This window comes from Rhea americana, unplaced genomic scaffold (genome assembly GCF_003343005.1).
Source record: "Rhea americana isolate MKP2758 unplaced genomic scaffold, rheAme1 scaffold_147, whole genome shotgun sequence".
Classification (NCBI taxonomy): Eukaryota; Metazoa; Chordata; class Aves; order Rheiformes; family Rheidae; genus Rhea; species Rhea americana.
Window position 1 is genome coordinate 2,201,171 of NW_028185561.1, and position 13,956 is coordinate 2,215,126.

Genomic DNA, 13,956 nt, shown 5'->3' on the forward strand with positions numbered 1-13,956 from the left:
ACATTTGACCTAGGAGAAAAGGCAAATCCTTCTTGTCCTAACAACAAGTCATATCACGAGCAAACGAACTAGGTTGGACACTATAGCCACCCCTGTAAGACTTTTAATCCAAGGTGACCCAGCTTGGTACCAACAATATGATGTTCATATTTACAGTAACTAGCAATCACCATTTTATTTCCATGTTATCTTCTTTTGTTGTCACTGTACATTTATTTTCCCCTTCCTCTTTCTTAAATGTTGAGGTCTGAATCACATTTTAAATTCTTTTATGTAAAACACTTCAAAGTGAAGTGTTCTATAAACACCGTCTTCCGTAACACTGCTTCGTCCTGCAGCAAGTAATTTGTCTGTTTAAAAGCACAGCTAAAAAAGTAAAATTAATATCAGGCAACAACAAAACACCTATAGCTTAATATTTTGAAGCTTTGAACCAAAAGGCAAAGAGAAAAAACTTAAAAGATTCTGCCAAACATACCTGTTAAATTTTGAATTGCGTGTTGGTGACTCTGCTCCTCTTAAAAGGTGCCTAAAGTACTACAAGTAGACACAAGAGAAAATATCAAAGAAAACATTAGTGTACTGAGGTAAGGGTCACTATGCAACAACATTACAAAATTCATGAAACAAGAGCAGAAGTGAAAGGCAAGCTGACTTTAACCTGGCAGTTAGGTTATTCATCTGGAAAACAACATACCAAGGTTACAATACATGTTCCCAGGACCAGCTCCCAGGAAATAGTTACTTTACATCAAAACAGAAATAAAATTAAAATTAAGCCCCATAAGCCATGCCTCTTCCTTCTTAAATATCATGTGTCTGAAGCATTATACTATTATTGAAAAGGTGATCAGCAATACTATCTCCTGTAGAAGCACTTTATGAAGGTTAGCACTCCTAGGACAGGTCAATATATTCTGGCTTAAGTAAGTGTGGGGAACTTGATTTGCTGCCTGATTTATATACATGAACTCTGAAGGGGACAAGAATTCAKACCCACCCTGAGCTTAAATGTTTTCCTATGGGAAAGCTTTAGGCAGCTGTCTGCTTGGCATTGGGAATTTTTTAACTTACTTTCAGAACTCAGTTTGCTCCACTAATCATAAAACACTAATCACTGTTTGCCTAACAAATTACTTTGAATGACCTTCCTGAAAACAGATATCTGACCTTTAGCAGCTGGAATGCTTAACAAAGACACACCCTCCCTCCTCCCTTCCCCCCCCCTTTTTTTTTAATGTATCATTACATTTTGAAAAGTAAATAAAGAGAGTCTTAATATAGTTTCATGTCTATCATGCAGATTACTTCTACTTCAAATTTGCAATTATAAAAGGAGGGGAGCCTTTTGTAACAGCAATAGAATATGCTAACTGTTATATCGGGAAATGAAGAATTTTTTTGTTTTWATTCTGTTGATGACGTGTCAAGCCAGAATAATATCAGTTTTCTTAATGAGAGTTGACCTGACTCTGCAGTACAAACTGAAGTGGAAAAAGAAGGCATGTTTTTCAGTTACACGTACACATGCTAACTTTAAATAGGGTATCTTTTTAAAAAATATAATCTTGCTTTAAGACTGGTCTTCAAATCTTTCATGCTTACCTCATCACTGTGACAAAACATGGGAGTAAAAACATTCTCAAGGAGAGAAAGAACGTGCTCATAAGCTTCAAAAAGACATCTCATAGTTTGAAGTTTCACAACATCCACATATGGACCTTCAGCAACTACAAAAATTTTGTAAATATAAATGATGTCAGGTGGGTTTTTTTCTGGACTTAGTTTTTGTTTGCTTTGCAAGCTAATACAAGTCTGACATAGACTTGTTTAAAATATAAAAATATTAACAAAACAAGGTTTAAGCATAACATAGCAGGATGGTAGAACATTTTAAAAAGCATGATAAAATAATGCTCTCTAATTCCAGTGTATATTATTCTTTTCAATCTCAAACTTACTTCTTTGAATCTCCTCTACTATGAAAGGATCGAATCTAATTTTGTCAATGCTTTCATCCAAACAGTAAGTTTTGTAAATTTTCTGTACTTCCTCATGAAGAGCCATCTTCTCGGTATCTGATAGTTCCGGTTGCAAAATTCGGTCATTGAATTCCTCTAAGAAATAGGGGAAAGTAATATATTCGTTGATCAACTTGGCAAAGTCGTCATTTATAAAAACTTAAGAAGGAATAGAAGACATCTCAAAATCTCAAGCTAGCAGCATTCTTACTAAAATTCAAATTTGCTCACAAAATTAGTTCTCAAAAATATTGCAATTAAAAGTAGTTATTCCTTAKCACAGTAAGGAAAAAAACATGAAAATGTATAGCTGTTCCTGCAAGAGAACAGAATTTTTATTCTCGAATTACTAACCTGGAAATGGTAATTTATTTTAGCATAGCTTCCAGTTCAAGCTAAACCTACATARAGCCCCAGCGGACCCTTAAACCACAGTCATCTGCCTATTCTGCTGCTATTTCATTCCTAAGATCCAACAACAAGTCTTAATATTTTCAATGGCTTCTTTAATATCAGACTAACCTGAGAATGAACTTCCCTTGACTACAAAATCTATTCAACACAATTATTGTGCAATCCTAGTTAATTTATTGTTCACTCTATTAACGGCACTACCACTGTCCAGAAAGAAAAATAAGGTAGAGTTTACTCGATTTTCAATTAACGGTCAGAAATAGACTTCTTCAGAGAATGTTTTCTGAAACTCTTCCGTTTCTTTTTTTTTCTCTTAAGTGCTTCATATTCAAGATATTTTTCTCTACCTGCTAARTAATAACTTACCGTAGAGACTTAGTTTGAGACAGTATAACTTGAGATGCTTAAAACACGGCAGATAATCTTACCCTTTGTTTTAAAAGCTTATATAGAACCCTGATGTCTTAGCGTGCAAGGGACAAGTCCTGAAAGAAGACAGTGCTCAGAAATAAAAATTGATCACCGGCAACACCCAGTACGAAAAATACTCCTGCTATAKGAAGCAGGTCTAGAGAACTGTGTATCAGCTTAGAATACTTTATACATACATCAGGCATTAATTTCTTTTTGGCAAGGTGAGGAGTTTTTCCCTGACAAAAAGCCAACATATTTGGAAGGATAATGAACCCATAAGAAACTGTGTGCAGAGAGATTATTTATGTTTCTTTTATGCATCTATTAATGATTTCTGCAGTATTTTATGAGATAAAGTCTGCTTCATATTTAATTTCACATCTTCCTGCTGCATGTACAGGCTTGGGATAAGAAAATAGAATCATTATTTCCTATGCAACATAGAAATATTTGCTTACTTTTATAATAAAGAATTACGTAATCCTTGCAACTATCTTTATTACTGTATATAATGTAATGTGATAAACTTTGATGATATTGAAAGGTACAGACCACTGTAATGGCAGTATGGTTTAGTGGGAAGCAAATTTGAACGACAGAAGCTGATAGAAGATACCTTATCATGTTTCTGTAACAGCTTCTCCTCTAGAAACATTCCTCCTCCTGACTAGTTAGACATGCACAYATACACACATCTAGCACACATACACACATCTATGTGTATATAAACATGTATGAATACATGTGTAYACACATAGACATGTAAGAAGTCCTCTTGATAAGCCACTAACAAACCATTAGTAGAGCAAAAAACCTTGAAATAAGCCACTATAAATTACAGAAACCTCACAGAAAAAATTGTCATTGGAAAACAGGCGGCTTTCCAGCCAACACTTATATAACAGTAAAAACAAAGACGTACATCATGATCAAGGTACAAGTTACCAAACAGGAGGTTTCAACAGCTTTAATGTTGTGTTTCTGCTTTGTATACACRTCAGAACTTTAGGTCTAAAAGAACATGAGAAGCTTCTTATGATGTACGGCTCATTTTAGAAATACTTTAATAATGACATATTAGAAAAGGCAGATTTATCTTGTATACACGGACAGACTTTTTTCCTTACAAGAAGATTCTTTTTTAAAATGTGCAACTTTTATAACAAACAGAAATACAATTAGGAGCAAAATTCCACACTGACATTAACAGTGTCAAGATCAGCCTTAAAGAATCAGGATATAATGAAGTAACCCAACACAGATCCTGAAATTTAATCTCCTCTTAACAACGCTGTCTAGTTCCAAAGCTGAACAGTCACGTGAATAYGCAAATTCCTAAAGCTTTTAAGGATCAAGCAAGCTCATTCCACATATCTAGCCTTACCTACAGTCAGGCAGAACTGCAGCACATGGACTGCTCCTTCCTGTTTCAGGAAGTTCATAAAGCGGAACAAAAGGTCTTGCTGATCTCTGATCTCCTTTAGCTCCAGTTTCAGGACCTTAAAAGGTTAAAAGTAGAGTCAGATGATTTTCAAACTTTCACTAAGARCACAAATAACGCAAAAGGTTGCAGAAACAAGAGCAGCAAGTAAAGCAATATTCTTATTCAAAGAGGAAAATAAATAAATGTTTTCTTTACTTACAGACGGTTTTTTATTTCTTGGCTCTGCAAATTTCTGTAGGAATGGAACTAATGAAGAAGTAGGCTCAGTTGCTTTCTCCGGCTGCAGAAAAAGTGACAAAAATTGAGTAAGAATGCTTATTGAACAGGTAAACAGGCAGGTTACTACTGTTTTAATATTGTCAGTACTCACTGGACTATCATCAATGAAGATCAGCAGCAAGTGGTTGACAGTGTCCTACATAAAAACACAATACAACAAGACTCTCAAACCAGATGAAAATCATTTCGTTATTATGTCATGCCCAAGTTTAAACCTGTGAATACATTMGTAATACTAAAAAATTATCTGGCTTGAAAGGTCTCCAAGTCAGGGAACTTCAAGAGATCTGTATSGAAGTATTTCTCATCTGTTGGAAGAAAACTCTACATTTTTACTGTTAGCGTAGATCTAACAACTTACTGGTTCTTCCACAGTTACAGTACATTCTGCTTGCAACTAGGTGATATCTTCATATGTATAGCAATTTCACCTATTAAAATGCATTCATAAAAATATCAAAAATGACTGTATTCTATATTTAGAAATAAATGACCTATTTTTGGCATAGTTAAGGACAAAATAGTTGGTTTCATACAGCAACAAAAAAAACTAGTTTACTTAGATTGCTATAAAAATACAGCTACAGTTAAGTTGAGCCCTTGTTTAAGTGTAGTTATATCATCATGAAGGTGCTTATATTAGTGCAGCATTCTCCCATTTTATGGGAATTGTAATCTTTTATTAAAAACACTCTAAAGAGATCATGCTAAGACTGTATTTTCAATCAGTTTGGTTAGTTAAGCACTCAAACCAAGTTACAATGCATAACTTAAAAAAAAAGGGGGGCGGGGGGAGGAGGGCACAATGTTTCTTCTTCTTTTATTTAGTCCAAGCTACAGCRAATAAGCCATTGTACACCGTTTGCTTTACCACAACATACTGTTTGCTTAGGAGGAAAATAGCAATACTGAAATGCCTGTGCTCCAGAGTCTTACAGGATCAGCTAAGAAATCCATAGAGGGAAGGAAAACAGAACCAGGCAGTATCTCTCTTATAAGAAGTGTCAAGGATCTGAGGGAAAAAAAAAAAAAAAAAAAAAAAGTTAGTACTCTGATAGCAACCTAGTAGCTTACATAATTAAGGGAATTAAATGATGATGCCATTATATTTTACTCCAAAGTATATTTTAGTGTTTAATAATACCTTAAGTGTGCCCAAATACTTTTGAGACTGATCAAAAAAAAGAAGAAAAAAAAACTAATATACAAAAAGCTAACACTAACCTTGAACATGTAACCAAAAGGAAAAGATGGAGAAAACTGTACACACCTAGAAGAAAACTAGYGTTCTGGCCTCCTATTCTCTAGCAAGGATTACCCCTAACAAACTATTATACAAAAGGAGTAAACACTCAATACCAGCATTACACAGAATGGAACTTCCAACACAGAAGAGAAGGTGGCAGTACAGTTTAAAGACAGGATGTAAGTATGGCCAGGGACACCCAACAGTCCTTGTTCTGACATGTTTASAGCTGAACTCCTTTGAACCATCTACCTCAATGTTCTCCCAAAGTTCTCTCGGGCTTGAAGGTAGGCCTATGTATACACAATATATCAAAACCAACAGGGAACAAAGCCAGTGAGAAATCTAGGCAGGGGTTCACCATTAAGTATACTCTTTATTTGCTTCATTTTACAGGAAAAAAAAATTCAAATTAAGGATTCTTTCACTCCCCAAGATGATAGCACTGCATATGCAGATATTTTTAAAAATACCACTCTAAATACTTTTTATACCTGCATTCTGTTGACTTTGGGGGCAAAATATAAGGAAAAAGAAGTTCAGTAAGTTTTCTTAAGTAGTGAAGTTCATCTCTTCGACTTCTCAAAGCAACATGGAGTTCTGGTCCATATTCTTCTAAAGCAGCTTGCTGTAAAAATTCTGCATTTTTCACTGTGATTAAAAGACAGAATTACAAGTTGTTCCAGTTTTTTCTTATTGCAAAACAGAAGACTGCTTTTCAGTTTGTGTCAAGAAGTTAATACTTTTACCGTAAAGCCATGTACAACTGCCAAAGAATTACAATGTAGTAACTTCAAAAAACTACCTTGGCTTAGCCTTGAAGTCCGGCTATGTAAAAATTAAGTCTCACACAGAAATAAGAATTCTTTCACCAAATAGCTGTAATTTGTAGAGTTTCCAGAATGTTTTTTATTCATAATTATTGAAGAACTCAGTATTTTGACTCTTCTAGACCTGCGTTTCCAAAGTCTGCCTCTGCTTGCTTTTACCTGAGCTTCTCCTTAGTCTACAATTTATTGGGCTTTTACATATTGCAAGGCCTGAAAGCTACCTCTGAACCATCTACAACGGGTGGCTGTTTTAACAACACTTGCTAGAAAGCTCTGTTGCAAGAGGTCACTTTCAGCTGCCACTTCGTATACTTGCCCTCAGGGAGCAAGTCTGTTCCTTGAAATCACTGAAGAATATATTTTTGATGTTATGTATTGAAAATACAGTTCTTTGCTGCTAGAAAGAAAAAAAGGGAAAAAAAAGTTTCCAACTCTTAACAGAAATCAGGAAGAATGAAATCTGACATAAATAGCACAGCAAGATATCTAGTATCTTGAACTTTTTGCTGTGTAATGAAAAGATGATCTAATTTGCTCACAGTATGTCTCATTATTCATACCCACTACTTACATGATCAGTGTAATTTCCAAACATCAAATAACATGTATTTGTGTATATTAAGATGACACTTTGAAGGGTGTATATCGAGAAGGCATTTTGAGGATGGGGAAGAAAAGATCACGACTCCAGTGAAAGTAAACATCTCTTCTTAAAGCTGAACAAAAGCAGATTTAGTAGATAGTGTGGTGGAATATAGCAGTATATGTGTGTGTTTTGGGGGGCAATATCAAGATAACTAATTTTCCAACAGCAAATGTACTATTTTGCAAATTTTCTTTCAATGTGCAGTTTTAATATATTTTCTATATTAGACTTGTGAAAATATTCTTATTTTAGATAAGGAATAAATGTGCTACTACTCAAAAATCTCACCATTGTTTATAAACATAACTTTTCAATACAATGAACTCCACTAGCTGCTCATATCAGTGTCATCAAATCAGAAACATTTTAGTTCGTATACAACTGGAATTCTACAGAAGTATCAGAGCCTGTGTCAAATTAAACATTTGCATTTTTTTTTTTTTTTTTTTTTTTGGGGGGGGGGGGGTTTGTTTTTTTTTTTTTTTTTTTTTTTTTTTGAGGGGGGGTATCTGTGCATATTTCAAGCATACATTCACTTTCTTCTGTTATACCAAAGCTACTTTCAGCCTTCCTGTGCTGTTTAAATGAGTAGAACTTCTTTTGAAGAAGAACTATCAAAATGCTGGTATGTCACTTTTGCAGCTGTGCCTACAGTTACTGCTCTCAGCATCTAACGTTTCTCCAGCAATTCTTCAATAACCCTAATCACACTCTTTTTAAGATTTAGTAAYTCGTGGATGTGAAACATCCAGTTCAGTATGAACTAAACAGGTCAGTGTGTTTATTAGGTACAGACAAGCAAATCCTTTCAATTATAATTGCTCATCTAGAATACAGAGGAAAAACTTCAAGAAACATTGCAAGGTGATCTTGATTGCTCTGAAAAGACAAGAAAAACATGTTCCTGCTTACCATGCAGAGGGAAAAAAAAAACGTATTCCAAAGTTCTGGAGATATCTGAATGCTGAACTTCAAAACAGACAAGGTTATTTGTATCATAACTTTTTCCTTATTTGTCTCTGCACTCTCCAGAAGACAAATGAATGGAAAGCATGAAAAGATTAAGCAAATGTAATGACAAACATACAGAAATAAACTTCCCATTTTAAACTGATAAAGCATTATGACTTTACATACCTTTCTGCCTGGCTTTAGCTATTACTTCTATGTGTTTCATTGCTGCCTTGAGCATTTTCTTTGTTACAACAGTTGGGACATCCACCTAAAGAGAAGTTTCAAAACAGGAATTGTTTTATTTTTTCACCCAAATTTATTCAAGAAAACAACTTCTAGACATATTAATTTGATTATATGACCCCATTCTAATCATAAAATTAACCCTCTAGAAACAAAAAACTAATTCGTTAGAAAAAGTGACAATATACTCATTTTCTGAGCAAGATATACAACAGTATTTGCAACTAAGTGTCATAAACTGAACTGTTAACACATTTATTGTTCACTGGTTCACACTGCAATTCTTCCATTGCAATAATTACAGAAATACAGCTTGATTCCTAAGTCAGTGTAAATGAAGYCTAGTTCTACATGGAGATTTGACCGCTCACAAAAGCAAGTTAATTACATTTTGCTTCTAGCCCTTGTGCACCTTACCATCAAGAATCATATCTCAATAAGAACAAACAACAAAATGAAACCCTCCTCTCTGTCCATGTATAGGTGGACATGTCTCAACCCAGATGATGGCAGAAGAACCAAGAGAGAATTCTTGAGTTACTCAGTCAGGACCACTGTTAGTGCCAACAACACTACTACATGCACATCACATGGTCCTTATAAAAAAACAAAATGTAACTTACTTGTATGCTTTCTTTATGTATTATTTAATGAAAGATATTAGCTAGGTTCCTGTGTTTATACTTTCCTTGGTTGTGAAAATGAAATAAGTATGGAATAACTCAGGTGCAAAGGGACCTCTGAAGGTCTCTAGTCTAACCTCTTGCCCAAAACAGGGTCAGATGCAAGATCAAACCAGGGCTACAAGGTTACTAGGGATACAGCCTGAAATCAGAGCTGTATCCAGCTGTGTCCTGAAAACCTACAAAGATGGAGACGGTCATCTCCTGACAGATCAAGTGCTCCAGTGGTCTAAAGAGTGCCAAATCTCAATAGACTGGATCTGCATCTCTCAATACAGCCCAGAATATTATTGGTCATCTTCACTGCCAATGCAAACTGCTTGCTCATGTTCAGGTTGTTGTCCACTCTGAGACCTAGGTCCTTCTCAGCAGAGCTGCTCCCCAGCCAGTCCAACCCTAGCCTGTACAGTTTCAAGCCATTCCCTCCCATATGTATGAGTTTGCATAGAAAATTATGTTGAAACAGAGTTACACATTGCACGCCCTCTACTTCAAGCAARAACAAAAGATGTCTCAGAGGAGTAGAAACAATCAATTTTAAGTATTCAAAACCTAAGACTTCTGGACAAGTTTCTTTCCTAATAGTTTATCCCTCATCGAGATCAAGCCTAATAAAGACCTTAAGTACCAAAACAGAAGCACAAATTTATGTCTTGCCAGAAAAGTAAGGAAAAGGTATAACTGCAAAGGCCACCACAGCCCAGAGAACTGTTTCTATGCTTTCATATAAGTTGAATAGCATCTATTTCTGCTTAGTCTCCTGTAGTATTTGAGATGTACAGCTACTATCTCGTCAGCTCAGACAAGCAAGTAGTACAGACTACAATTGCCTATAAGTAATTAAATTAAGRTCAACTCCAGTTTGTAAGCAAAAAAAGTAGGAGTCTTTTTTCATCAATGCAAACTCCTGTCATTTGGGACCGACATTTCAGCRCCAGATTTAATAAAGAGGAAGTTTGTTATGAAATACAGGGAGAAAGGAGTATGTATTCTTGCATAGTAAGTCCAAGAGCACAGCAAGTAAATTTTTATTGACATTATGCTAGAACCTATCTTTTCATTAAAAGAAACAAACAAAAAAAGAAATCAAATTCAGGGCCATCCATACTACAATTTACAAAGCAAAACCCCTACACTTTCCCTTAACTAAACATACCAAGCGCAGACATGGCCACAGCAAGAAAATTCTAGAATAGGTTGAAGCACACAGTGGGGAGGAAGAGGATCTGCATTTTAATGATATTTAAGAGTAGACTGATCTTAAGTGCTTGTTACTTTTTTCAAACAACCGCAAAGGGAAAAAAAAGGGGGGGAAGAAAGCAAAAAAGCGAAAAAGCGAAACTGTCGGAAACAAATAATCCCCCCAAAGATTTTTTTCTCTGAAAAAGTTTGTAAGTTTAAGTCTTAAACAATAAGGATAGATTCTTTGACTTGCACATCTAGTCTCATTTCTAAGCATATTTTCATTAGTATATGCATCATAGCTATTAATTCAGGCTGTCTCAATCTGTGTAGTGGGAGTATGCGCATGCATACAAACACTTTAGCTGAGCAGAAAAGGTATGGGCTGAAAAATATACTATAGCACGAGACACCACATTCTATTGCATGGTGGATGGAGCATATCAAATTTCAGCTCTGTTCCAAAATATGAGGTTGTTATGAGTACCATGTTGTCTGAAATGTTTATAGCACTTCATACAAAGAGACAAAATAAATATTACATAGCATGTACACAAATAAACCTATCTGTAATGAGAAATGCACTTTAGTGATATTCTTTATGTTTTTGTAGCTCCCCCAACAGTGTTTAATACCTTCACAGTTAGAATGTCTTTGAATTGTTGTTGCCTATATTCTCTAGCCAGATATACAAAATTGAATATATTATTTATATTTTGCTACTGACCAAGGCAAATACAGAAAATTATTACTTTGTTTAAATTCACACTGGATGGTAAAAAATGATACAGTTCATCTAAGACAACAGAACTGATACCTTATTACAAGATCAGTAAAGGAGGCATAGTCCCAACATCCTTATTTTCTGGATTAACAATAGATTTACAAACATTTCAAGTATCAACTGTATGCATTACAACTACAAATTAAATTTTAAGACTTGATCTGTACTTTCACTTTGGCAGATTTACTTCGGTTTCACACCTCCATAATGTCTGCACTACCCAGAACATTTACTAATTTTCCTACACATTAGCTTTAAAAGCAACACGGCTGAATTACAATAAAGTCATCTGGATTTGACAGACAGCAAGAACAGAATCAGGCTATTAATCAGTCATGATAGAGTACATTTACAACTTGTAGATCAGGAAATATTGCTGTTACTAAGGAGGGGAAAAAAAGTCACAAACACACACACTTATGGTAGCAGTTCCAACAGAGAGGCCAACACTGAGTAAATTTGGAAACTGAGTTATCATCTTTTCCTGCTTAGAACAGCCAGAAATTTAGAAGCAATCCCTGTAAAACAGGCTTGATGCACTTTAGCAGAGATCATCATGGTGTATGTTCTAATATATTAAACACAGTTAACAGCTAACTTACATCTTTAAAATTTAGTTTTCAGAACTTTTTGTAAGAACCAGGTTAGCATATGACTCGTATCTATTCTAATTCTTACAGCAAGCTATTCACTTACTTACAATCTCTGATTTATAAACAATATAACGACCTTGACTGCATTCAAAGAACCCAGACAGCAAGAAGCCATGAAGACGCATACACTTTTAAACATGGTCCAATAATTCTTTTCTGTAATTCTCAAAATTATTTCTACTTGGATTAAGGCACTAATAGACATCTAGAAGACCATTCCAAGATTTTAAAAATGCCTTGCATTGCTATCAGAAAGATCTTCACTTACAAGAACCTTCAAAGACAGTTTACAACCAGGAACAGATTAAGGTGCAAAAGGAGGGCATAGATGAGCACAAAGAGGAAACTTTTTAGAAAATTGCCTACACTGGCTAAAACATTGTTTTTAAAACCATAATTTAAAAAAGAATTAAAGAATCATTTASCTAGCAATGTTATTTCAAATGGAAAAAAAAAAGTTAATACTTCTAAGCCACTTTACCTTGTGAATTCTCCGAACTAATACAGATACAAAAAAACGCAGTGTGCCTCTCAGTTCATCTACAGAGGATTCATCATCAGTAATATTTCTGCAGAGGTATAAAACAAGTCATGTAAGAAAACAGAAGAAAATATTATTTGYATATTAATCCAACCACAACACATCTAGTACTCCTAAAAGCTGGAATAAGAACATTCAGTTGTGACGTTTCAACACACATTTATCAAAATGAAAACCACTGAGTGAGGCCAGAGAGTGACCAATCTGAGCAAAAACAAAAAATACATAGTATTCCCAGTAGGTCTGCACATGCAGCAATGGCTTAAGAAGAATGTCTGAACGTAACTTGCAATTATATACCGATTTATGCTCTATTAATAAACATCTGCATAATTTTGACAAAGTAGTATTATCTAACTCAGTTCCTACATATATGAAAACAATGACTGTTTCCTCATTCAGTGTCATGTAGTGAGTCTGAATTAATAACTGCAAGGCCTTTGGAAAAAAGTAGTACTGCAAGCATGTATTACAATTAAGCTAGTCAAAATTGGATTTTCCATAATACCTATTCCAGGACCTTCAGTATTCCAAGATTTCAAATAATTTTGTTTTAGGTATGGATTTGGCTACGTTAACTTTATTTTTTGTTTAAGCTTTATTACAAAGTTGATAGTTTCTCATCTAACTTCCAACGAAATGGAATACATCCCTAGTATTTCAGGTGAGCCTCTTCCAATAGAAAACTTRTACCAGTACTTTATCCAATACGTTCCAATTCTTGGATGCCACTTCACAACACATTTCCTCCCCCGTTCCCTCCTGCCCCCCCAAAAAAATTTGGGTCTATTTCTAGTCTAAATAGAAATGCCCATTTCCTAGAAGGAAAAAAAAAAAAAAAAAAGAAAAAGCACAGGAAACTGGTAAAAGTTGGTCTGTACATATTAAAATTAAAGTATGTTAATGACAATATTTACTTCTTGAAAAGTTTCATTTTACAAAGCTGTAAAACTCTTTACTACATAAAGAAAGAAAGAATGAGAATCTCAACCAATAGCTGACTGGAAGAGATTTGAAATTATTTAATATGGTAAGTGCTTGGAAATAAATAAAATTAAACAATTTGAAACAGACTACCAAATCACGGAGTTAAAATATCGTCTAACTCATAATCTGGCTTTCCAGCTTCCAATTGCGGCAATACAGCATTTTCAGTGGAAAATCATGTAAAAAAATATTTTAAGTTGATTAAGGATAGAAGAACACCTAACTCTATGTTGTTTTCAATAAACTAAATAAAAATGGCAGATATATTTAAGTCTTAAATGCAACTAAACTGAATGAAAAAAGAGATGATACCATTCTTCAATATGCAATAGAAAGAAAAAGATGTACCGGCATTTAAGTCTATATGGACATTAGAATAYGAGTAAAGTTATTGATAAAATTGTATTATAATAGCTGAGCAATGATACACCAAAGAAAGCTAGATCCTGCTTTGGCTAATGACCACATGTAAAAGCCATTATAGCTTTCAATAATATACTAGTTTTATTTGTATTAAATGCAACTATCATTTATATTTAAAAAAGTTCAGTGCAAGATACAACAATATGTTTGAAAAATACTTATTTTATGCCCATAACATATTACATTATCAAGCATCCATTTTTTTTAGAGCA

The 13,956-nt window shown here is 34.5% G+C and overlaps 1 protein-coding gene across 3 annotated transcripts in view; it reads right to left on the minus strand.

Moving 5' to 3' along the window:
- SNX14 (sorting nexin 14) overlaps positions 1–13,956 on the minus strand; it is a 60,200-nt gene that overhangs the window by 30,649 nt on the left and 15,595 nt on the right. For all 3 annotated transcript variants that reach the window (XM_085299225.1, XM_085299227.1, XM_085299226.1), the window contains exons 6-15: positions 12,275–12,362; positions 8,432–8,516; positions 6,313–6,469; positions 5,509–5,584; positions 4,664–4,708; positions 4,493–4,573; positions 4,234–4,348; positions 1,962–2,117; positions 1,606–1,730; positions 479–537 (exon numbers count right to left, since the gene is read on the minus strand). In XM_085299225.1, coding sequence (XP_085155351.1) covers positions 479–537; positions 1,606–1,730; positions 1,962–2,117; positions 4,234–4,348; positions 4,493–4,573; positions 4,664–4,708; positions 5,509–5,584; positions 6,313–6,469; positions 8,432–8,516; positions 12,275–12,362 — 987 coding nt within the window. The remainder of the gene's footprint in view (positions 1–478; positions 538–1,605; positions 1,731–1,961; positions 2,118–4,233; positions 4,349–4,492; positions 4,574–4,663; positions 4,709–5,508; positions 5,585–6,312; positions 6,470–8,431; positions 8,517–12,274; positions 12,363–13,956) is intronic.